Source organism: Ursus maritimus, unplaced genomic scaffold (assembly GCF_017311325.1).
Source record: "Ursus maritimus isolate PB19 unplaced genomic scaffold, ASM1731132v1 scaffold_22, whole genome shotgun sequence".
Classification (NCBI taxonomy): domain Eukaryota; kingdom Metazoa; phylum Chordata; class Mammalia; order Carnivora; family Ursidae; genus Ursus; species Ursus maritimus.
Genome location: NW_024424675.1, coordinates 4,382,133 through 4,408,386, shown reverse-complemented (window position 1 = coordinate 4,408,386; position 26,254 = coordinate 4,382,133). Strand labels below are relative to the sequence as shown.

Here is a 26,254-nt window from a genome sequence, read left to right as displayed (position 1 = left end):
ATTTCTTAACATGACAGCCTGTTATAAATTCTCACCCCCTTCATCTTATCTAATTTCATTTAGGATGCTAGAGACTTGGGTATTCAAAGTACTTTTAATTTAAAATGATAATGATAAAAAAGAAGCAAGCTCCAATTCTAGAAAATTCTTTTATATTACCCAGAAAGAGCATCATTTCGGAGTTCCTGCTGTTTTGGTTGCTGTTTTCTGGTGGTTTTGGAGGGCACATCTGAGAGCCTATTTGGGACAGAGAGGATGGTGCTCTTGTTTAAAATGCCCCTGATTCCTGGCGCTGTCTGCCGGGCTTGTTAGGTTGTCTGGGGCTGAAGCTGTGGGTTAAGCTGCAGGAGGCAGTGGGCAAAGAGACTGTGGTCTGTTTTAGGAGCCAGTCTCTTTTTGTTCCATTCAAGGGTGGTCTTTGGGGCACGTTAGGACACTGACGTGTCTTTACCTTCTTAACTCCTGAAACATAAACCTTTTCTCAGGAAACAACAGACAAAATATTGTGGCTGAACTGTGGCAAGAGCTCAATCATGCCATGGATCTGTGTATATAGAGTGTAGGGGGCCTCCTAGAGTGTGGCACACACCACTGTATATGACCTGTTCTTGCTTCTGGTTCTTTGCCGTAGTGTTTTTCAGATCTGAAGACACGAGCCATTTTTCTTTCCAGTGATGTATTATCCAAAGATTTCCAGAGTAATAGAGGAAGGTCAGTAATAGCATCATCATCTTTGCCCTTTGGGAGAATATCCCAGTAAAACAAGCTCCCCAATGCTGGAAAACACTGGCCCCTGTTGTGCCTAGTCCAAGTGAGAGAAAGGTCAGGGTGGCTTCTGACTTGGCCCCAGGGAAACCTTCACAGTGGCCAGAAGGAACATGGAAACTACTAACAGTCTGTGCACTGAAGAAGATCTGTGATTGTTGCCGTTGGAGGGGTGGTCAAAAAATGGGGCCCAGGAAACCTAGCTGCTTCTTGGAGCTCTGCTTTCTAGCTGTGTGAGCCCCAGGGAGCCATCTTTGGGCTTCGATTTCAGTAGCTGCAGAAGGAGGTGGTGGGAGCATGGAGACAATCTAGCTGATAGTCCTGGGTAGACCAGATACACGGGGATGACATTTGCAGTATGTTCCATCTCCCTGACCTTAGCTTTTTGATTTGAAAAATGAAATGCAATTAAAACCATTTCCATTTACAGACGAGTAAATGATAATAGTTCCCCTTGACATAAACTGTTTAATAAATCAAAGGGGCCTCAATTTATTTTATACACATACACAGGACGATAACGCTAGCTCAAATGTGTACAGACGTGAACAAATATAAATGTCTGAGTCTTATTGCTGAGAGACACTCTGTCCTGCAGCAAATGTAAAAAACTCTGGCATTTTTCCAGTAGCAGAGTATTTTACTGTGGTTGGGGTGTACCTTAAAGGTATTCTTTCTTTAAAAGCTGGCACCTGGCAAAAGCCAAGAAAGGTCAAGGAGAGCATTCCTTGTAGCAATGGTCCTTTTGGAACCAGTGGAAGTTGGATTCTTTTTGGAATTCTGTTGAAGGTCTTACATGATCTGGCCTAAGATTTGATGAGTATTCTTTGAGAATGACTGGAAGTATGATGACTGGGATACCCTCCCCAACCCCTCTCCCTGTCTTTTTGTTATAAATAAAACAATAAACTGCTTTATGAGACTTTCATAACAATATCCTGTGAAATTCAAATGACTATTTCCAGATCTGGAAAGCATCCATAAATTATCCTGGAGGGAACTGGGGCCATCTACTAAGTGGGATCATCAGGAAGGGCAGGACACTATGCTGAGCAGTTAGTTCCCCGGGGAATCTTCACTCTTGTTCCCTTCACTCCCAGGTACCTACGTGGGACGGGGAGTGAGGGCTGCCCAAAACATCACAATGGGGTTGGTTCAAGCATTTCAATCCAAATCTATCTGCAGGTTGGGATCCTCGACAAGGTGAGGGGAACTTTAAAAATTAGATCCTGAGGTTCTGTCCAAACATGGTAGATCAGAATGTAGGTGGGCATGGAAGCACCTACGAAGCTTCCGGAATGATTCTGATGCACGACAAGGCTGGGAACTGCATCAAGCTGTGTTCTATGAGGAACCAAGTGGTAAAAGCACTTGCTACCAGTCCAAAGCTTTAAGAAGCCCCATCAGTTCAGGCTCTTTCTGGCTCCCAGGAAGGCACCTGGACCCTTTCTGAGGTCACCTAAATGTCTTGAAAGTCACAGGGACTCAAGAACTATTTGCGAAATGGATGAATGGATGATTTTTAGACAGCCCAACTGTCCAATATGTTGAAAGTTCCCTGGCGCTCAGAGCACGGGACTAACCCAGGATGCTGGTGGAGACCACCTGGCCAGGCTGTCTGCAAGAATGTGATGGTTGGAGCCCTGAGGCAGGGCCATCAACACGGTCTCAACGACACCAGCCACCAGCGGGAGGCTGGTATTACATTTTATCTACCACTTACTCACAAAGACAAAGCAAGCCATCTTTTGTGAGATGCCAGGATAAACTTTATTTCCCTAGAAACTATAATGAAAACAAAAGAAACATATGGCACCTAAGTGTTGTGTTTCTACTTTATTAAATCATCACAGTAAATCAGAAAGAGAAAAAGAGGGTAAACTGGAGAGTCGAGCAGCGGTCATCAGCGGAGCTGTGTGCTTTCCTGGGTGCAGCACGCACGCGCCTGAAAAGGCGGATTGTATGGAGGGGTCTATCCCACCCAGGCATAAACCCAGACATGGGGCAGTAGGCAAATTAAATAAGAGAGAGCAAAATAAAAATCAAATGACATCCTATAACTTAATTTCCCATATTTATCCATTTCTTTTTCTTATTTACATGAACTAAATGTTGTCGACCTGAAACCATAAGAAAACATTGACTTAATGTGTATATCATACACGGGTACTGAGTACAGCTAAAACAGTGGGTGTTTCCTGTTGAACTTCCCTCCAGTGGCTACAGACATGACACGGTTACACGTGAGACGTCACGGTACATCGTAAAGGATCCCTCAAGCCTCTGGATGACACAGATGTTCCAGGAAGTGAAGCGTAGGCGGCCGCACCGGGTGGAAGGTCAGGAAGGCGTGATTTGCGTGGTGTACGGACCCGCATGATCTCCGTGTGTAAGGCTGAGGGTCCCGTCGGTCAGCCCCTCTTGTGAAGGCCAGGCTTGATTCCCCTTCCTCCCGCTGGCTCTTAGCAAACTGATCCTTCACTGCATGAAGACACGGCGACAGTCCCTTACCAGGCGAAATTTCCTCATTACTGTCTACTTCTGATTTTACTATTTTTAAGAAGTCATCATTTTGTTTTTTTTTAAGTACAAAAACCTTCTCAGTTAGACGATGGAACATCAGCTTTGCTTTGGACGGAAATCAGGGTGAGGAGATCAGTGAGCAGAGTAGGGGGACGGGCCTGGCCCTGTCTGGGAGCTGGCGAATCTTATCCATTTTGGGCCTATTAGGGCCACTTTCGAGTACAGATGGCTGACCTACTAATGCGACGAGTCAGCACTGTGACTCAGGTAGGTCCCCGCCGGATGAGTGACCCTTCATAATTTTGCTGGAAAGGCATTTATTGCAAAAAGCACAATATTTGCTTTTCTAAGTGAAAAAAAAAAGAGCTTGATCATTTCAATTTTCCACCCCAAATAACAGAAATGATTCAGGTCCACGTGATCATAAGCAAACCTGGTTGCTAGATTCCCTGCTCCCCTATTCCACACCGATGCTACCGCTGACAACAGTGGGCTCAGAAGCAGCTCTAGCCCCCAAACCGCCGGCTGGAGTCTGGGGTCATAGGGATGTTGAAATCAGTAGGGATGACAGGAAAGGTCCAGGTATTTGCTGCCTACAACTGAGCTTCCCACTTGCGGATTAGGAGGACTGGTTCTGGAAGATAAAATGGAATCGTGGAGCACAAGTCCAGGGGAGTTCAATGCCACTTCCAAGTCCGGACACTTCAGCTAAATCCAAGAATTCTGCCACAGGGGATTTCTAAAGCCTGGAAATGAAATGTCCTCCCAGAAGCTACTGGCTGTCAGAGCCTGCCCAGGACTCTGGAGCCCAGGCATGGGGGCAATGCTCTCCCCTGCAGGAACAAGGTCTGGGCACTCTGTAAATACCCAGTGGAGCAGCTCAACACGAGTCTGGAGTCTGAGTGATAGCAGACAAACTGTGCCGACCAGAAAGTCCAAATTATTAAAAAGGTTGGGGGGGGGTGGCTGGGGCAGGGGTGGGGAAGATAAGAATCGTGGCATTTGCCGACACCACAGAAAATGCTGTGACTTCCAGTCACCCACTAATGCCATTAAGCCCCCACTGAGTGAAACAGTTGGGCCTGTTTACAGAACAGCCCGAAGTGACTAAGGCTTGCTTCTACTTCCCTCAGGCTCGAGTAACCCCCAAACTGCTCTGTCTGTGAGCTTGGGCTTCACGCCCTACCTGCAGTCCTCTCTAAAGCTGAAAAACTAATTCTCTCTAGACTTAGAAGGTCTATCCTTCCCATAGGAATCTCTCAATCCTTCCTCACTTGTCCCAGAGCAAGCCTGGCTCCTGGGTCTGCTTGTTTCTCCTGCAAGGGTCAGGTACCAGCCAAACCAGCAGATGGAAAGAACTGACTGGTCAGTGGAAACGGCCACTCTGATGGACTGAGGGGGTTCGGGGGACTCAGCAGGAAGGGGACCCAAACTGCCAGGGGGTAACACACAAGTGGGCAGAGAGGCAGAGAGTCAAGGGAGGTGGGGAAGTACCCTTGCAGGGACATATCTTTCTTGGCTTCTTAGCAGCTGCGTTCTATCTGCTGCACCCTCCCCCCCCAGCCTTGAGTCATGGGCTTACTCTGGAGACAGGCTGCAGGCCTAGGTGAGAGGCAGAGGGCCAAACAGGTCTTCCTGATTTTTCTGTCACTAACACCCTTGGACCCCCAGCAAGGATGCTGGCCAAGCACAGATAGAAGGTGGGCTTTTCATTTCTTCTTCTCCTTTTTTTTTTTTAAACAGGCTCAACATGCCTTCCTTGGAGCTGAATGTGTAGAAAGCCCCCGTTTGCACTGTGGCTCTCTCCCCCAGCAGTGGGCAGGAGAGCACAACTGCAGGGCGAAGCTTCTGGAGGCAGATGGACATCATGGGGGGCCCTGTCTCAGTCTAGCGCCTGTGCTGGTGTGCACCTTGCGTGTTGACGTGGCGCTGTGCTGAGCTGGGCCCTGGAAGCTTCCTGACCTACAGGAGCTTTCACAGGGACAGGACCCTGTTTCTAGAGCCATCTGAGGGCCTCCAGGATGGTCGGGAAAACCTCTCCCAGTTAGTGGGCATCAGGCAGCAGGTGGAAAACACTCAGCAACTCAGATAAAACTTCTCCTGGGCAAAAGACCCTAGGGAAAGCCAATTTCCATGATGATGAAATTTTTGAGTAAACCATAAATCTTAACATAAGAACTAGTGAAATCAATGCAGAGAAAATTCTTCAGTTTAACAGCTGTTTTGCCAGCCCTTCTGTGAATCTTGCTTGGGTTTATAAACAACTTGGGGTACAGAAACCAGTTGCCCTCCAACCCTTCCCGAAAGCCCAGAATCTTCTGCCATCCCTGCCAGGAGCAGCTGCATCAACACCCATGAGGGCGGGTCTGTCTCTGGTTGTTGGTGACCTTCCCCTCTTCTTTGGAAGCTCAAGTTTCATGAGGTTCTAGGGCAAGACGACATGGCGCAGTGAGAAAGTCCAACCCGCGACATTTCGGTGGGATTCACCTTTAACTTCAGAAGTCTGTTAATGGGAAGATGTGTTGAGGGCACCCGCAGAGCAGTGATGTTTCCCACAGTCTCTGTGTTTGGGGGTTCAGGATGGGGGAAGGGGGAGTCTCATTCATCTCCTCCTTGCCAAGAGGTGCCGTGAGGTAGGCACTCAGGCTGGTGGCCAGGGCCCTGCAAAGGAAGCAGAGAAAGGCCGAGTCATGGCACGATGGCCCTCGTGGGCACAGATCCAAGAAGGACTTGTGGCCCTCAGGAGACCTGACACCACATGCCCAGAAAGGTTTTGATGACCTCCCTTTGTCACCGGGGCAGAGATGTTTGCTGAGTGAATCAACACGTGAATGTCTTTCCTCCAGGTCTTTGCTCTGGACTCTCCTGCAGCATAAAACAAGCTGTGAATCTTTTCAAAATTCACCTGGCCTCAGCGTCCAATCCACAAGCAAAGAATGAAGAGAAAAGGCATCTACCTGCAGTAAGGGAAGGGGAGCCAGTGAAGCAGCAGCATGGCCCAGAGTCAATGAAGAAGCCGGGAAAACTTGATGGACAGCTTTGGGGATCCCTGTCGATGTTATTATTTACACGTATTTACATATCGATATTTCACCTGATGAGATACAACTCGATTATCCCCCAAAGGGTCTGAGAGAGAGGTCAGGACTAAATTGCTTGCCTGAATGAGTCCAGATGGGCATAGCGCCATTCAGCACTGGAGGGACAAGGAGTAAAATCGAAGTGTGCGTGTCTGCACCTCTCCCCTCCCCAGGGCCTGTGCGAGGGTGCTCAGAGGAATCCAGGACTGCCTGCTGCAATACCCAGCCCCTGTTGCTGCTGGAGTCTGGTCTCCCCCGGGGCCCTGCTGCGAGGGAGACGCTCATTTCATCACCCCTCTTCCCCCGTAAACTATAACACAGTGTTACACCCCAAGCTTCCGGGCTCCGAACAAAGCTCAGAAGCAGGCTTTCTATCCTCCTCCCAGCATGCTTCACTTCCAGAGGCTTGGTCTTTGAAATTTTTATTATTATTGGCATTTGAAATTAATTTATGTAAGTTGTCTTATTCACCAACAACATCTTTTCTCATCCTCTGACCTCTGAAATCAATACTCACTAAACATGCTTGGACCTGAGGAGACAGCCTTCCCCAGTGTGCTCCCAATTCCAGCACCTTAAGGCTCCCATCATGGGGGCGTCTGCTCCCTGCTGGTCCCCGTAAGGCCAGGCAGAGAGAGGAAATGCCCTGGGGCTCTCTCCTGCGGTTCTCATCTTTAAAACCAGGCTGCTCGTGACAAAGGCAGCACAGCTATACTGACCTCCATGACAGAGACGGCATTGGTAAAAGGTCTCTCTCTGTCCCCTCAGAGCTGGACATGGGGGTGAACAAACCTGATCCAATCCTAGATAATGTTCTGTTTTGAAATACCTTCACTTTGAACTGTGTAAGATTTCACATTCCTCGCTAGGAAGCACTCTACCCAGTATTGTAATCAGATCAATTGCGTGAGAAGAAAGGAAAAAAAAAATAAAAAGCAAGTGAATGAAAGAGATAAAAGGATGTTCAAAGATGTGATATTAAGTGAAAGAGTAATTCTGGATTAGAAGGAAATATTGAACACCCCCAGCCGGGGAGGACAAGGAGGGAGAGGAAGGGTGCACACCGCATTCCAGCAGCGGGGCAGGATGGCAGGCAGACAGAGGGAGGGCAGGTGAACAGAGGGAAGGCAGGAAGGACTTTGAGGAGCTGCAGGAAGCTCTGCAGCAAAGCGCCCCCCGCCCCCCCATCCAAAGCCAGGGCCCCAACCGCTGGGGGCAAAGGGAAGGCTCCCCCTCCCCAGCCGGAGCCTGCTCGGCAGTGCCCCCTGCATTCCTCCAGTCCCCCACTTCCCCGCTGGCACATCCCCAGCCTGTGATGGCTCCTGCCGTGCCCACTGCACCCCGTGATTGATAGGGAGGCGGCAGCTGGGGAATGAGCCGGCGGGCCACAAAGGAGATAATTCCACTCGCAAGCTGCCGGCAGCCGCTCCACTCATTCGGCCTTTTCCTCCTGCTGGAAGCCAGGGGTCTGCTCAAGTGGCACTCGAGCCCCACTTGGCCACTCTGTAGCAGGAGTGGGAGGGGACGCATGGATATGGGGTCCAGCCAATAAAGACTTCTGCAGGAGGCCCCCACTCTGGAGAGAACTGTACAGCCCCGCTCTACTTCACCCCACACAAGCACCCGGGCTGGTGGGCATGTTGCCTCGGGGTGCTCAAGCGAGCTGGCCTGGTTCGGAACAGTTCTGGGACTGGGCCAAAGCTGTGCCGAGGGGAGAAGAAAGGGCAGCTGGGCCACAGGGCCAGCTCGTTGTGACAGTGGCTGCTCCTCTGCCCTGCAGGTGGTGGAGGGTGACGTTGTGGATGAACCCAAAAGTCTAGATGCTAACATCCCACCCGCATAGTTCCTGAGACAGTGACAGGCATCTGTGCCACGCGTTCCTCTCTGGTGACACGGTTAATAAATGACAGCTCACTGGTGTCCTCCCGTATTATTATTGTGAACATCATCACCATCTGGTCTCCCTTCCACCTGGGAGCCCATGAGTCGGTGCAGCCTGGGCCACCCCCAGCCGGCACCACCATAAGACGGCATGGAGACGGGCCTGGACCCCGGAGCCAGGGCAGAAAGGAGAGGCCCACGGAGGTCACACCTGCTGCAGCCAGCCTGCCCTCTGGGTCCTAAACTGCAGCCCATCCCCGGGTTCTTCACCCTCCATGCTCCCCCAGCTTTTGTCTGCTCTTCCTCCCCCAGCTGTTCCATTCAGCAGCCCCCAGACAACCTGCCCTCCCTGCACGGAGGCCTTGGAGGCGCCTGTTAAGGCGAGCGGTCAAAGGCCGGCCCAGCACGTGCCACATCTTATCGGCCCATCTCAAGATCCTGCTCCTCCTGGCTTGGGCAACAAAAAAGGGGGCGGCCCCGGGTCCACTGGCTCCCCGTGGCCCTGCACACAAAAGGGCGGGCGACAAAGACATTTTCCGGGATGGCAGGTGTTGGTGTCGGATTCCGCCCAGAGTGCACGGGCAGAAGAAAGGCGAGGCTGGGTTTCCCCAGGCAGCACAGACATGCAGGGGCAGGAGTGTGGGCAGGGCCCCTGGGGAGGGAAGGTGGGAGGCAGCAGGCACTCGGGACATTTCAGCAAGGTGTTAGCCGTGGGTGGAGGCCAGTTAGTGAATTCACACACCCCTCCCCAAGAGCAGAGTGGCTGGGCAAACCCCAAGTATCAGTCTTACCTTGCTCAAACATCGCAATGAGACCTTTGCATATTTTAATCTGAAAGGAAAGAACGAGAAATCAAATGAGTACAAGCCCAGCACACCCACAGCCCAACCTGATAATGAACACAGTGCTAATAATACATTTATTCCTGTGCTGCCTGAGTGTTGTTACAGCTTTGGAGATCATTACGAACTGAAAATTCACTTAAAATTCTACTTGGCAGGACAGAATTCTAGCTGCCATCACATTTATAGACGTGAAATGAGAGAGACAATAGTGGTCCTAGGACATGTTGCGTAGACGCTGCTGGGAGCTCTCCAGGCACAGGGCGGAACCGACCACCATACCCTTTTCCTGTTGCCCCGTATTTACTGACTGATTTGGTCTAAAATCCATCAAAGATAAGAATGTTCAAGATGAGCACTTGGAACTCCATGGATGGGCTGAAAAACACTTGCCAGGCTCTAAGTGTGCAAGTTTGCACGCCTCTTCGTTTCATTTCACAGGTTTCGGAGGTGTACAGTGTGTTAATTCAGTACTAGTGTCACCTGTGATGTGACAGTCCCCAGGGAGGAGGCACGCAGCCTGCTGTGTAGAGGGAGGCCGGGAAGGGGACCCTGCCGTGGTGAAATCGGGCTGCAAGCTCACCCTCCCTCCCAGAATAGGAGGGTCTCAGCAGTCACGCCGACCCCGAGAGAGGATCCGAGGTTTACGGACTTGGTGACAGGTTTTCTTGATCCTCCCCCACCCGTCCCACAGACAGTCTATTTCCTAGGAGGGTTTCCCTTAGGAAGTCCTCAGCCTCATTCTGCGCCAGGCGTAGCCCCTCGCCCCAACCCCCACAGTGCTCCTGAATTCAATGTCACTAGACCACCATCAACTCTGGACAAAGGACATTCATCAGTGACACGGACTGTTGTCTGCTCTGCCACAGTCATAAGCTAGGATTGTCTGCTGACCCTGCCTGCCAAGGTTGGCACAGTGAGCAGGGCAAGATTCTAAGACGGTGGTTCAGGAGGCTGTCAGAAGGACTACTGACATACTCTTAAGTGGGGTTCTCCAGAAGAAATGTGCACTTCTATGGTCTATTGAAAATTCATCCCCCTGCAGAATTACTTGGGGTTAGGAATTTCAGGATAAATAACTGATCGTGGACGATTTCCAACCACAGTTACCACTCCTTCTCTATACATTGATAGTGCTTCAGACCACAGGAAGTTCTTCCAACCGTGTTGACTGTTGGTAGCAGACTAGAATGTCTTCCAGGGATCCTGGAGAAAGCGGTGATCTAGATTTCCTGTTTTCTCCCGATGCACTGTGCTGTAGCTCCCCATTTCCTCTCATGGAAAATGGCGGACATACAGTATCTCTCCACGGGTCTGTCTTCCTTGAGTTGGGGAGGCACGGCTTTTCAGGGCACCATGCTACCTACCCTCTCCAGTGCGAGCAAAGGGTCTCTTCGTGAAGGGGCTCCTTGGCCTCCCTCCCCTGCAGCCCCTTCAGCCCTGGTTATGCTGGGCGTACCAAGAAAGCAGATGGCGCGGCTAACAATGGAGGACTTGTTTGTAATTGCTGATGAGGACTGGTTTGCTCCTCTCCCATGTGTGTCCCCAGATGCAGCCTGGTGTGGTGTGCTGGACCAAACAGAATGTCTCAGTAACTGCCAGTCTGTGGGTGAGTTAAGGAGATGCAAAGACAGAGACAGTTGGGGGCTGCCTTAATTATTCCGTGGGGCTCAAATGTCACTTGCCCTTGACACACAGGCAGTGCTACCAAAGGGTGGGGGCCCGCACTTGGAACAGAGGAGGAGGCTGTCAGCTTCCTGATACATCCCTGGGGGTGAGTGTGAGGTACCAACTAGCCTGGGCAGCGCTGGAAGGCACCAGGAGAGAGCACACGGTGCTTGGAGATGAGGGACGGGGAGAGAACAGGAGGCGTGTGACGCTTAGGGGGGGTCGGGGAGAGACACAGCATAATTATTTCATCTTTTCATCAACTGGGCACCTGAGATGTGCCAGGTTCTGTTCCAGGCTCCTGGTGACAGCCGTGAACAAAGCAGATGAAGCTCCTGCCTGTGGGGCCTTCGATGGAGGAGCTGCGGCTTGCATTCCAGCAAAGCGGTATCACCTCTTGGGGGGCAAAAATATCTTATTTTTCATACGTCGAAAGCCCAGATGTAGGTATGGTAAATAAACAGATACACAGGGTTTCTGGAGTGCTTCAGGGGGAGGAGACAAATGAGGAAATTGGCCGGAGGTCTTGGGGACCTCCATGGTGGGGTGATAGTGAAAAAGAGCTCGAGCCACATTGGGTGGGAGGGTTAATATGTGCATTACATTCAAAGTTTTTCCTTTTTTTCCATTAAATTCAAAGTTTTGCTTACATGTTAGTGGTGTTAGGACTCGGGAATAGGCCCCACTCGCGTCTAAGAGCAGCGGAGTGGGGCCCCTCCGGAGAGAACCCTTCCTGTGTCAGGCCGACACCAAGGGGCTAAACTGCAGCCACTCAGTGGCTCTGAGTGGAGAATCCAGAAGCCACTCTTAGAAAAGATGTCCTACTTCATGGGCCTCGTGCAGCTTCTTGGTTACTCCGGATATCAACAAGGATTTGCTAAAACACAGGAAACAATAGTCTTGATTGGAGATCTGCTGTGTTCCACACAGCTCTGCCTAGTGGAGGCTTTTCAAGAACCGGTCGGTCTTTTTGTGGCATGTGTTCTCTGGCAAGCCTCACTGGGAGAGCGGAAGAGCAAGGATTTGAACGGAGCTTCTTATCTCGGAGGGAAGGCTGCCATCCAGGACCGCCACCTGGGGTGACGCTGGGCAGGGTCAGACAGGAAAAGTGGCTGCTTCTCCCTGGGTCCTTGTTACTGAACAGTCAGTGTGGAAAATGATTAACTGGTTCAAGATAATTAGAGAAGGGAATGATTTTGAGAGCTGGCATGGCTGAGGGAGAGAAACAGTGGACCACGGTTCCAGCTTTAGGCTCTCGCTAAGTATCCTCCCAGCAGGAAGGCGGACAGAGCGGAAGATCAGAGAGCTGTTTGGGCTATTCAGACCCCTTGGAATGGCTCTGAGGAAGGGAACAGGTGCAGCCGTGGATGGGGTAAGCCTACACGCTCAACTCAACACTGGCAACTCAAGACCAGTGGGAATTAGCCAGCTTAATTAACATTTCCAAATGGCCCAAGGATGGCTTCCAGTATTTCTAACCCAGAAGCTATGGCTGTGTCCCGGCCCTGGCCCTGGCTCTGGGCTTCCTCTTTTTGGTTGTTGGTCTTGCCCATCAATTTTGGTTCTGAATCAGAAAGCTGGGACAGCTGGACCAACAGGCAGGCAGGCAGGCAGAGAGAGCACGGTTCTTGTGTGCCTGCCTGTGCATATGCACCTGTGTGAGGGCTCAGAAAGCAGGTGGAATGCTCGTGAAGTTCTCTGGCATTCTTCTCTTTCCTTTCCACAACCGTGGTGTACTTGGATGGCTCTATGGCTAAAGTGAACTAAATTATACATTGAAGATTAATATCTTGGTTTCGACTTTTCTTGTCAGGCCCTCACGGAGACAGAGGTTTCTAGACCATCTCGCTATCTCACAGAACATGAATACAAAGATCTCAGTTACATCTTCGCCGTGACAGGGCTGTTCACTGTACCAGACTGAATTCACATCTCAAAAAATGGTGAAACAGTGCAGACATGCTTATAGCAGGAATATTCCTAATAGCCAAAAAGTAGGAAGAGCCTAAATGTCCATCAGCTGATGAACGGACAACGCGAATGTGGCCTACCCTTACACTGGAATATTTATTTGGCAATATAAGCTACCACATGGAAGGACTCGAGGACATGCTGAGTGAAAGAAGCCAGTCACCAAAGACCACATACTGTGTGATGCCATTTATACGAAAGGTCCAGAATAAGCAGATCCAGAGAGACAGAAAGTAGACTAGTGGTTGCCCAGGGGTGGGGCAGAGGGGGTGGTGTTTAGGGGAGGAGTGGGGATTGATTGCTAGAGGGTTTATGGGTTTTTTTAGTTAGTTTGTTTTAGGATGAATTAAAAAGTTCTAAAATTAGACTGCGATGATGGTTGCACAACCTTGTGACTATACTAAAAACATCAAATCATACACTTTAGAACTATATGGTAGGTGAATTATATCTCAAGAATGCAGTTTGGAAAAAATGGCAAAAAAGAACAGAAGGTGATCTGAGCAGCACCACTGTTACTTCGATTCCAAAAGTGACACAACAGAAGTGGCTACAGGGTTTGGAAAAATCAGATCCCCCGTGGGCACCCAGGGCAGGGGGACAGGGGCACCTAGCGATGCCAGCAGCAACTCTCCTCCTGTGTCACACCACAAACTCTTAGCCGTGCTCAGAGCAAAGAAAATGGGGCTGCCCCTCGGGCCACACGCTACTCTTCGCTTCGAGGTTCTCGAGGGTTCATCCTAACTTGAGTTCATTGGTCCTATAAACACCCAGGAGTGGCCTGGGGTGGTGAGGTGGGATTACAGTGTAATTCTCCACAGGACACACTAGGATTCTGTGTGCAGCTCAGGGTGACTTTTTACGTTCTCTAATAGTCAACTGCTCAGGAAAACATAGCAGTGATGTCTGCGGTGACTTGAGGGAAGACAGCGAGTTCAGGTATCTGTCTGAGGTGTCTGAGGAAACATCAAAGCAGCAATGGGACCGTCTGGTTGTTTCCCTGACAAAAGCTGTCCTGTTGTCTTCAGACACGAAGGAAGCAGTTTTATTCCACAATTAAGATGTTTTCTTTATGTGGATTCTTTCTGCGGTGCTTCATTTGCCTTCTAAGGTAGGCTACACTTTGGTTAACTTTCGGTTACACTTCTCAGTTATCTGCGCCAAAGTGGGTGTGCATTTGCCACTGGACATGCTGTAGAGGTCAGAAGTCCTATAAAATACTCCTTTCTGCTTTTGGGGAGGAGCATTTTGCCTTTGCCACAAAAGAAGGGCTCCCCCCGCCACAAGCAGGCACCAAGAAGTAGGGGGCCTCTCCGGGTGGGCAACGAGTCTCATCTGGCTCAGCACCCGAGCCCTGGTCTTGACATGACCAGCCGCCTGATAATGAGAAAACCAACCCTCCTCAGTTCCCAAACTGCCAAAGAGATGACTCTTGCTCTGTGGAGGGCAGACTGTGGGGAGAGTGTGCAGTAATGTGATTTCTACACATAGGTAAAGAGCTTTTACTACTCGTCGATTGTCCTAGAGACTATTTTCTCCAGAGCAAGACAATACCTAGAAACCTTAACTCTCGTATCCTAGCTTTTGTGGGTCATCGAGAGTCCTTTGAAGTGTCTTCAATGTTCTGTGTACCGGGGATGGTTATCTACCATGATTCTCCCGTTAGCCCATGAGTTCCCGACCACTGGATTCTGGTGTGAGTCTGGGTGGGGGATCTTAAGTAGGTGGGGGTCGTGTGACTGCAGGTCAAAGTTCTGCCCCATCTCCTTTCCACCTTTTCCCTCCCACGCAAACCTTCCCCTACAAGAGGTGGGTGTCACCGTGCTCCCCTCATCTGTACAGTCCCAGTTAGGGGCTATATTCTGCGGCACTGGGGGTAGGGGTCGTCACTGAGAGCAGCTCTAGCAGCCAGTGGAGACCGTTCAGGGGGGACATCTCCTGGATCACAACATTCGTTCTTTAGTCAACATGTATTCTGTGCCTGCTGTGTAGCAGGGGATGGGAATACATGGGGAACAAAATATTACCTACCTGGTCTCCCTCCCACCCCTCCCCTAAAATATCCTCCCCATAGGAGTCAGAGTGATCTTTTTAATCAAAAATCATATCATGGGACCCACTGTTTAACACGCTCCAGGAGCTGCCCAGCTCACCAGAGTAAAAGCCAAGGTTTTTCCCTAGGCCTGTGAGGCTGTTTTGACCTTCCTCCTCCTCCTCACCCCCTTGCTTGCTCTACCCTGATCACGGTGGGCCCCTCACTGTTCCTCAAACGTGCCAGAAAAGCACCAGTCTCAGTGCCTTGGCATTTGCTGTTCCCTCTGCCTGGAGTGCTTTCCCCCAAGATTTAAGTGGCTCACTCCCCACTTTCTTCAAGCCTCTCCTCAAATGTCACCTTCTCAGTGAGGCCTTCCCCAACCCCATTTTATTTTTTCCAAAGATTTTATTTATTTGAGAGAGAGAGAGTGTGTGAGTGCGCGAGTGGGGGGAGGGGCAGAGGGAGAAGCAGGCTCCCCACTGAGCAGGGAGCCCTGGGCTCGATCCCAGGACCCCAAGATCATGACTTGAGCCGAAGGCAGACTCTTAACCCACTGAGCCACCCAGGTGCTCTCCCATCCCCCATTTTAAAGGGCACTTCACAGCTCCTGACAGGAGACCAGCATCTTTCTCATCCGTCTAAAAGATAAGCCTCAGGGAGGGTGGGGCTGCTGTTTTGCCCATTTCTCTACCTTCCCTATTAGTGCACAGTAATATTTATGGAATGAGAGCCTGAAGGCCCTGGCCCCTGTGGGGCTTATGTGATGATGTTCCAAGGAGTGAAGCCACATTTCCCATCTACTTAGGCCGTACCAAAGGTGCGTGTGTGTCCCCAGGATTTGAGTTGGACTGAGTTTTTTTTTTTTTTTTAAAGATTTTATTTATTTATTTGACAGAGACAGCCAGTGAGAGAGGGAACACAAGCAGGGGGAGTGGGAGAGGAAGAAGCAGGCTCATAGCAGAGGAGCCTGATGTGGGGCTCGATCCCACCACTCCGGGATCACGCCCTGAGCCGAAGGCAGACGCTTAACCGCTGTGCCACCCAGGCGCCCCAGGACTGAGTTTTTTTTTTTTTTTTTTGTTTTTGTTTTTTTTTTTAAAGATTTTATTTATTTATGTGACAGAGAGACAGCCAGCGAGAGAGGGAACACAGCAGGGGGAGTGGGAGAGGAAGAAGCAGGCTCATAGCAGAGGAGCCCGATGTGGGACTCGATCCCGGTACGCCGGGATCACGCCCTGAGCCGAAGGCAGACGCTTTAACGACTGCGCTACCCAGGCGCCCCCAGGACTGAGTTTTAATATCTAAATATGGCCTCTGGCAAGTCACCAGCTTTGGGTAATTGGAATAAAGAGCAGAGTCAGCCTAAGGGCCCGAGGAGTCCCATTTCTGGCTTCTTCCTTTCTTCTCTGTGGTCATCCATCTCTCTGGGACTGTCACCCTGATGTTGTTGGGTGGGCCAACATATCCTGGTCAGGAGAGTCTGGACTCAGAACGCTGCATGCCCAGATGTTATAGAGAGCTCTGCTGCTAACCAGAGTCAGGCTGTTCCTCTAGTTGCTTCTCCAAGCCCCGGGGACAGAGCTAGGGAATAGAGTTTCCCTAACTACCACGCATGGGCTCTGAGACGCAAACAAGCCGCAGGGTCTGCCCGGACGTATCTCAGCAGCAATGGCAGGAGAACCTGTGCTCCGTGGTTTTGCCTGAGATCAGGGTGGGGGGAACAGGACCCTGCCACGTGGGTCCTGGAAGACCTGCAGCAGCTTTCCTCACCCTTAGGCAAGCTCAAGGTCAGTCGACCTGCTGGAGAGAAGAGACAGGCTGGGTGACCGTGTAGGCCAAGGATGCTGCCACAGGTAACAGCTGAGCACGGGGGTGGGGGTGGAGTGGGGGGAAGCCGGAGGGGCCTGGTGTGGGGACACAGGCAGGGGGATGTGTCCTCTATGCATCTGGAATTTTATTGTCTCGTATTCCTGAAGTGGTCGAAAAATAGCTTTTTGCCTTTTCTTTCTCTCTTTACAGTCTTTACAGAGATGCTGTGAGGTTTCTTCTGAGCTAAGAAATGAATTTTGGCCATGTCAGTGCTGTAAATATGTTATTTTATTTTTTAAACAAAGTTGACTGGCGTGTTTCCCATTTTTTAGGGATTCTTTTCCCCCTGGCCTTTCGAGGGCCTTTGAAGGTTAATCGGAGAAAAGCAACTAGCATTTCTCTTTATTATGCTATGTAGAGGTTTACTTCCTGGTCGTCATCATATATGGCCTTCTGGAAAAAGATAGTATAAAATATTCTTTCTTTTTTCCATCAGCAGACTTAAATCCTAATAAGAGAGCTTCCATTTGGCCTCTGCTTTGGTTTAGTTGTTGCTAAATAGAAATTCAAGCAAAACCATGGAGTTTTCCAGGAACCCACCCTACCGGCTGGGACTTGCACCTGTTTTATCTACTAGAACCGGGAGAACACGACGGTCACAGCCATGGTTCACCAGGGATGTGAACATGGGTTGTCAGAAGCTCCAGGTTCTTCTGAAACAAATCCTCAAGGTTACTTGAAATAAGCTTTAATTAAGAGTCATTTCCAAAAACTGTCTCTGAGAAAAATTCTCAGTACCTGTCGGCCATCTCTTGGCAACTGCGAAAGTGTCACGGGAACTGTAATTAGCAGTTAGGCAGGGAGGAAGATGCCACTTGCATTTAAAACCCTGTAAGGACTGAGAAATCAGAACTAAACTGAAGACAGCATTTCACAGAAAAAGCAGCATCTTCAAGTTCTTCCAAAGGAACAATTTAAATGTTATGTCAATACTTTAGAATGAACAATCTTGGGTCCCTTCTTTTTCTGGGAATCTGTCAACACCCCCAACATCTGCACCAGCCCCAGGGGCAGAAGGGTCCTCACACAGGCTCTGAAAGGAGTCATTTCTTCCTCTGTGCTGTTCCCACATTGCCTGTCCCTCATTTTATTCTTCTTGTCCATGGCCTTCCAGTTCTCAGACATGTCAATTCTTAGCAAGTGCAGGAAAGTTGAAAATTGACTGGCGGGACACTTAGCAGTAGATCTAATACGTATTAGGTAAGTTTCCCTTCTCTTCTAGGCTCACAAGGCAAATGGCACAGCTCACCTCAGGGAACTCTCAACCCAACCAACCCAAACCATAGGCTCACTGTATCTTTCTTTCTTTTTAATATGTGGTGACGGTTTGGAGGTAACTCATCTGGGTTTACTCATAAGTAGCCATGTTTTAATGGGTCATGAATACCTGCTCTTCTCTAACAAGACTGCAAGCTCCAGAAGGGTAGGGAAGACACTGAAAATGAAGTTCCCAGAGCCTTCGTGTTCCCTTCAGGTGCCCAGCACAGTCCCAAGGGCAGGGGAGGGGAGAGCCAATTCAGAGATGGCCACATGGGGCGGGGAGTACCATCGTTTCCTATTGGAACAAATGTCTGTCTCCTCTCTTTCTTCCCTCTCTCTGAGTGGACACTGAGGAGAATATTAGCATTTTAAGACGGAAAAGGGATGAATAAGCATGAAGCAAAATCTAGTGCTAAACAGGGCAATGAAGAATTCTCTTTAAAACCCACAATACCATTTATGGAAGTATCCCGCATCCCATGTCAGTTATTCAAACTGCATTATGCGGTTTGTGGAGTACCCAGGCCCTGGCTTCCCCTGCCTTTCTCACATGAGGCTTGGGCCATATTGCTTATCACTGGTCCACTTTCACTAGGAGCTTGGGAAGCGAGGGGACCGCTGAACACAATCAGAATTTGTGCTGCCGCGGCCTCAGGCCCAACACACACCTGTGGCCTGGAGACAAGCAACAGCCTGAATCTTTCTATCCAATTGCTACTGTATTCCTATTGCATACGTTTTAAGAAAGAAGTCATACACATGTCACTCTCTAAAGAATTTACTGCCCATTATAGACAGGACACATGCATGTGCACGAGAGCAGACATACACGCGATTTACATATGCTGAGAAAAACCAAGACAGAAGTAATGACAAGTTAAATGGCACTAAAATGAGGACCTAACAATTACAGAGATGCCTTGACAGTGGTTCTCAGTCCTGCCTGCATCGTAGAATGCCCTCAGGAGTTTTTAAAAGAAAGTTCTCATGCCCAGGCCATACCCCAGACCCATACATGAACCTCTCTGGTGGAGGGTCATGCAGGAATTTGCAGGTAGTCCAGTGTGCAGCTGGAGCCAGCACCACTGGGCTTGGGTGATGGGATTATGGGTGGCTTAAAGAAAGCTTATGGATGCTTTATCCCCTTTTCAAGAAGTACATTTTTAGTTTTAAAAAAATATGTCATGGGGCGCCTGGGTGGCTCAGTCAGATGATTGTCCGATTCCTGATTTTGGCTCAGGTCGTGATCTCAGGGTCATGAGATTGAGCCCAGGGCTGGGCTCCATGCTCAGTAGGGAGACTGCTTGAGATTCTCTCTTTCCCTCTCTCTCTGTCCCTTGCCCTTGCTCTCTCTGTCAAATAGTTAAATCTTAAAAAAAAAAAGTCATGTGCAAAGGGGTCAGAATTGAGATGGACGTGGATAGGAAGATTTGGGCTGGCTCTGGGAAGGACAACAGGGGTGGAGGTGCTATCTGAGTGGGGCGGTTAGCTGTTTGCAGGCCACATGGCTACACTCATTTGACTACAGCCAAGTGTTCTGAGAGTGCCGAGTGGAGGTGGCCCTTAGTTCTTGAATAGACAGTGATGTAAGAGAACTTGTATTTAAGGGAAACTTCTGGATTATATAAATGGAGTTCTGAACTTTTATCCAGGTCTTTAACTAACATTAATAAAAAGTCAGCAGCCATGGCTCTGATGAATGGGACTGTCCCCACAGGGTGGGCGCTGGAATGGCATTTCCAGTCGTGGTCCCTGGCCTGCACTCCCTTTCTAGGGGATAGGCCAATGGGCATGCAGCAGTGTATTCCAGGATGAGAAAGGAAGAATCGGGAGGCACATGTTCTAAGAGGAAGGCAGAAGGAAGATGGGCTGGAAGAGGTAGAGGGTTGCACAGGACGGAGTGAGGAAAAATGTGGGCATGACAGCCCAGCAAACACGGGCTGAGGGGGCCCTATGTGTCAGGCACTGTGCTCATCTCTTTACACATATTAATTTACTGAATCCTTACGAATACCCTTTAAGGCAGGTTCTTATTAGACCCATTTTACAGAATCAGACTGAGCCACAGAGTGACAGGTAACTTGGCTGAGGCCACACGCCTTTATTCCAGGGTTTGGCAGCAGTGTGTGGGTGCATGGTCTCTGGGCCCGGGTCCTAGTTGCGTTCCTAGCACCCCCAGAGTATCAGAAGGCCCCCTAGGTCTTGGGATGGCCTGCCTCAATGCTTAGGGCCTGACGTAGCCAGGGCATGGGGAAGCCTCTGATGCACATTTGTTCATGACATGAAGTCAGAGTATATTCTGGGCTTTAGTTCCCTCATCTGGTCCATGTGGTTGGTTAGAAGCTGGAATGAGAGGACTCCTGGAAGGATTTTTCAGCCACAGCTATGAGGCCACCACGCAGACTGGCACAACTACATGGATGTGCTGGCCAGTGAAGTTATAAACGGTCACCCCAGTAACCAATAACCACAGCATCGTATGCGAACAGCTCTGGTAATCTGAGTTTCTGCTGTTTACGTTTCCAGCACTATCACTTTCCCAGACTTCATTCTTATCTTATGAAGACCTTTCGAAGAACAACAATGAGGAAGGTACAGCTTTCCTGAACAGACTCTGTTGGAAAAGCACTGCTATAGTATTGCTTCTCTCCTCTCAGAGAGGCAACATGGGTTTTGCACACTGAAAAAACTCTTTAAGTAGCTGGTTGGGAACTCTGTGACCAATGTAACTGACAGCCAATGTTTGGTGACAGCTAACCAAGTAGGGGATGGTGGTAACCATCTGAGTCTTGGATGACGTCACTCATACCTGACTCCACTTTGGGAAGAAAAGAGAGTGTGGAACCAGGGGTGAGGGCCCCACTGCTAACTTGCCCATGGCCTTCAGTTGTCCCTTCTTGGCCTGGTCTTCACCTACTCAAAATCAATGTGAAGGGGTGAGGCTTGATATCTCCTGAAGCTTCCTCGAACATTCTGTGATGTTCTTTGCTGGCTTCAGAGAATTTATGAGGAGGGTGAATACATAAGAAATGCTATCAATCAAAACCTTATGAAGAACACTTTAACATGGAGGGAGGAATGGAGAAAGGAGGGCAGAGAGGGGAATGGGAGAGACAGAGAGAGACAGAATGAATCTGTAACCTGACCACCCTCAATGAATGGGGAAAATCTGTCATCTTTGGGGGGTTATAGTTAGAGGCTGCCTTGTGCAGTTTCTGGGGATCAACCTGACTGCTAAGTGCCAGCAAACTGGCCATGTTGGGATCTGCGTGCAGAGGGCAAGCCTACAACATCCTGGCACACGTGAGCACTGTGCATGGTTCGGGGTTCCAGCAAGTGGAAGCAGGGTGTAGCTTTACTCCTCTCATCAAAGGCTGGTGGGTTATAAAAGGAGTTTGCATAGTATCGACTTGCCAGGTTCACTTTGGGACCAGTACACCTGAAGTCTTAGGAGGGTCACCAGAATGACCCAGTGACACTAGGCAGAGTCTTCTGATAGTTTCTATGAACTTAATTTGAGAAAATTACTGGAGTCTTTTTTATCAGGTAGGTGAGCATAATAATCCTTTCCAAGAGGGCTCCCTTGCACATGGTGAGTGTGACCGATGAAAGCTTATAGTTTTGTGCAAGAGTTGTGGTGGCAGGAGCATCCTAAGACCGACTCAGACTAATCTGGGTTAAGCTCCAAATATGACCTACATTAAAAGTGGCAGAATCTGGTGGAGCCTAGCGAGGAATTTCCTCCCACTTGTTCTAAATCCTGGAACCCTTACAATCTAGCCTATCATGGAAGAGGAAGTATTTCTGACCATATCTTGGAGAAATCAAAGGTGTTTATGTAGGGCTCACAAATAAACAAAGATTTGTGCTCCCTCTGCTGGCTCCCCACAGCAATATTAAAGTAGAAAGGAACCAAAAACAGTGTTGGCATGTTCAGCAAACACTTGATTTGTGTATACTGAGAACAACTGGTTTAATTTGGTTTGGGACATCCTTTGAAAAAAAAATCAATCTTTATGAGGGTCTGACCAAGGCACTTGGAAATTCTTAAAATTAGATATTAAAGTAGACATACCTGTAGTCCTCCACTACCAAATTGCTAGCTGTGACTGTAATAGTGATTTGGGGATTCACTTATCAACAGACACAAGTAGATTCCTCCAAGGTTTTAAGGTCCAGACACAACCCTTAAAGCAGTTCTGGGGAAAAAGAAAATCTCGGGTTCAAGCTAAAGTTTCTTTTTTTCTCCTCTTGTTTATAAGACCAGCTTCCAAAAAGTAAAGATTTATACTATTTATATCCTTTCCGATAATGTCAAACATTAGACTTGATTTTCCAAATCATTAGCATGCAGAAGAATGACCTCATGGTGAACAGATGCACTTGGCTGTGAGCTGCAGTGATTACATCAGTCCCGCCCAGCAGTCGAGGGCGCCCATTCCAGTTAACCCTTTAAGGCCTCTCTGCCGGCCCCCCTTCCCTGGAAACATGCATGAAAACATAAGCTGAGTCTCTCACCCCACATGAGTGTGTGTGTGTGTGTGTGTGTGTGTGTGTGAAATGCATGTATATACATGCATAAACATATACACATATGTAAACACACACATATGTGTTAATTGCAGCTAATACTTTCACACTGGCTACCTTTTAGAAATTGCTGGCCAAAAGGGAAGGAATCAAAAGGAACACAAACTATAGGGCTAAGAAAAAGGCAGCTCAAACACCTATTATACACTGTGTATTATTACCAGTACAGGTAGTGGATGGGATAGGTATGAGGTAGGTGGTGTTTTAAAATAACCTTTTCTGACTGGGAAAATTGTTTGTTTGTTTTTTTTATCTCCTTTTAAAAGGCTGAGTACCCACCTATGAGCCTAACGATCGAAGATGCTACATCCTCATCGGTGGCTGACAGTGAATCATGAAAAGAAGCCCGTGTACTTGGCCAGTGTGCCCCTCTATGGCTTCCTTGGGTGACAAGCAACAGCACTGGGGCAGGGGGAGTCTGAGAAGAAGGCATTTTCCAACAGCAGCATCTTTGGGCACAAGTCTCTCCCACTGAGCACGTTTCTTACTCATGCGTAGGACTCCAAGGTTGATATTATAGGCCTTCCCTCCAGAAACGGGGGCTGCTTGCTGCTACAAATACAGTGTGGAAGGAATACAGGGTTCAGGTTATTCTCCCTCTGCATTAACGACAAAGCCCCTTGCAGCGAGGATACAAAGAAAACCTGGGAGCCCCTAATTCCTCAGACTGTGCATATGCATGTGAGCAGGCGCCCAAGGCCTCGCTTTGATGGCGCTGCTGGCCGAGATGGTCTGATTGGGTCCTAAGTGCACTGTGGGGGCTTAAGCCGCTCAGGGTCAATTTTTCCAGTTGGCTTGCTGCTTGGAGGAGCAGAGTCCACCTCTGATTCTTAGTTTAAGCTAGCTGGCTCATCTGGGTTTGACTGTACTTGTCCCAAGAAAATAGGACTAACACTGAATAAATGAAAAATGTTTTCAACTGGAAAAATGGTCACAGGCCGGGATAGGGATTCCTCAAAAGCAAAACTGGCAGGGAAAGGAGGGGAGGATGTGCTTCTGAAAATGTGCCTATTTATGGTCTGGAAATGCTCCGCCCTCACCACATGGCCCCCCAATTTCGGTGCACATCAAATTCCTTTCGAGTTCCTTCCTAATCTTTGTTGTGGGCATATATGCAAAGTGGTAATAGAGAACACGATGCTCGGACTTAAAATCGCATTCATGGGTTGGCATGATATGTGCACCAAAAATTTGATCGCTCAACACTCACTGAATGCCTTAAATCCTGAACACTGTGAAACGTCATCCGGATGCTACTAATTTGGAAAGAGGAAGACCAACATTTGTCTTAATATCTCCCCTTTGGTGTCACGTTCCCTTTGTACCGGTTCCAGTGCCCACTCATGAGCTGTCAGAGCCTTATCTGCTAAGTGACTTTGGCAAATGTGATGCTCTTAAAGAATCCTGTTAGCCTCCAAAGAGCAGGTCTTGGAAAACCCAAATCACTCCTGGAGACTCACTGAAGATGTTACCTACACACTAGCTCATTTGAATTGATTAAAGTAATTGTGAACTTTTGGAAAAGATAAAATTAATTTATACAGATGCTGAAGTATGCACAGGAAACAAAGTTCACCAATATTTATTTCGGGAACATCTTAATCTGGAGCCTTAAGAATGTAACAGCTAAAGGATGTCAATATCTAGTTGTTATTTAATTTCTTCTCATTTTAAGAAACAAAAAGCTTTCTCAAGCGTTAAAAAAAAAAAAAACCACCACCACAAAACCCCCGCACAGAAAAATTAAGCCCCAGTATCTCATGAGGATGAGAAAGAGCTGACTGCGGTCTTTAAAAAAAATTAACTTTGCTACAGATCCTTCGTGTTCTTTCACCTACACACTAGAAATGATTTTAAACCTCTAGCCAGAGTGGTGTGAAATCTTCATTTCCCTTGAAACTGATTTTTTTTTTTTGGTTTTAGATAGAATGTTGGCAGAGTGTATAAAAGAATTCAATTCACAGCTGTTCTACTTTTTTTTTAATGTAAGAAACATTAATCAAAGCTTTAAGTTATAAGCTTTCTCATGTTGTTTAGTATTCCAGTTCAACAAAGATCAATAGAGGCCATCCCTGTGTTTCTTGACGCCTCACCAGGAAGCAGAGGCGTGATTATGTAAATCGCACGGCTCCAGCACCTCGGCCAGCTTGCTTATCTCTCAGGCCTTCTGCCTGCTGCTCCTGGCTCCCTGAGCAAGTGCAAGCCTCTCCCTCTTATCTCCCAACAAAGCTCGGAGAGGCAAGGATTGAAGCCAGCGATGTTAAACAATGATGCATGGCTGATTTTATTTGTAAGTGATTTATTTCACTGAATTTAATTTTTTCACTTTGTGTGTAAGATATTTGTTAACAAGTCAGAATCGGAGAAGTAAGGCGGTGTTCAGAGACAATTGACACAGGTTAGAAATCTATTAAGCATGCTAACAGTTGTGTCTACACCGGTGGAAGAAGAGGGAAGCCCCTCATTGAGAATTTCAACATGCATTGACTAAATATCCCATTTATTCTCTGAAAGGCAATTAATCTGTAATTACATGCAGAAATTCACAAGTAATTCTATTCTTTGGGAAAAAAAAAACACCCACAGTAATCATATAATCAGTTTAAGTGGTAGTACCCTTTTTTTCAAATTGGAAATATAAAAAGTAAAACCTAAAAACAAGGACATTCATGGAAATTTTTGAAATTTTCCATTGGCGTAATAAATGAAAATGATTGAAAGCCAGTTGCTAAACAGGTTCCACGCCAGGTGCTGCTCTGGTCAGCAGCTTGTCCATGTGACACAGACCACTCCAGAGAGAAAGCGTGCACGCCGCTCTGCTGTAATGACGGACCAGGGGACACTGTCCTTCCATTTCTCCTGCATTAATCCCTGACCCGAGTATCTCGGCAGCATAATCCCCATTTAGCATTAGTAGCAACGGCTTCGACTGTGAGGAACACTTTTTTGATAAGTAAGCACTGATTCGGGCATCGCTTTTAAACAACATATTCCCAGCTCAGCAAGAAACCCACACTCGTGAATGAACCGGAGCACATTACTGAGAAAAAGTTCATTAACCTTGCTAGATTCGGGGGTTAACAGGATAGCTGAAGAAAAGCACTGAGTGAACAGCTCAGATACAAAACAAATTAAAATGAATGTCATCATTCCTTTTGATATTCATTAGTTGATTCAGAGGGAGAATGCTCTTCTTAAATTTGCAAGCATTTATCTGTGAAAAACAGGTGTACATCTGCTGCTCGAGTGCGTCCTAAGCGCGGGAGGGCAGAATAATGCAGACACTCACCCGTTCCACCGAGGGAGGGGCTGGGCGAGGGAGAAAAGACTTGGGCGGCGAAATCCTCAAACGTCATGACTTCTCGGTGGTTCTGAATTATTGCTTCGAGGTACAGAGCTCGCTCTTCGTAGCTGTGGTCACCGGTCAAGGAAGCAAGTGCAAGTAGGGAATGACACACATAACAATGACACAGTTCACTTTGGTTTGATTACAGTTATGCAACTTTTACATGTGTTGGTTGGCGGGGGAGGAGGGGTGGGAAGAAAAGTACTTACAAGTCTGTTACTATCCTGCCAGGGAATTAAATATGAGTAATAATTAACAGTGAGATTCTGATATTGAGACCTAAGTTTCTCTTAGACTTTGGTTACATCCAACACCAGTATTCCTGAAAAATATGTACATCAATGGTTACAGAATCACAGCAAAAGATTGTTAAGCTTGATCCAAACAAACCAAAACAGAGGCCCTGGTTGAGGTGGCATCTCCT

At 48.3% G+C, this 26,254-nt stretch overlaps 1 protein-coding gene across 1 annotated transcript in view; it reads right to left on the bottom strand.

Moving 5' to 3' along the window:
• Window positions 1-2,586: 2,586 nt before the first annotated feature.
• The window catches only part of RALGAPA2 (Ral GTPase activating protein catalytic subunit alpha 2), a 209,556-nt gene continuing 185,888 nt past the window's right edge, over window positions 2,587-26,254 (bottom strand). Inside the window, 3 exon segments of the mRNA XM_040637933.1 lie at window positions 2,587-5,949; window positions 9,041-9,080; window positions 25,774-25,895. Coding sequence (XP_040493867.1) covers window positions 9,076-9,080; window positions 25,774-25,895 — 127 coding nt within the window. The 3' untranslated portion in view covers window positions 2,587-5,949; window positions 9,041-9,075.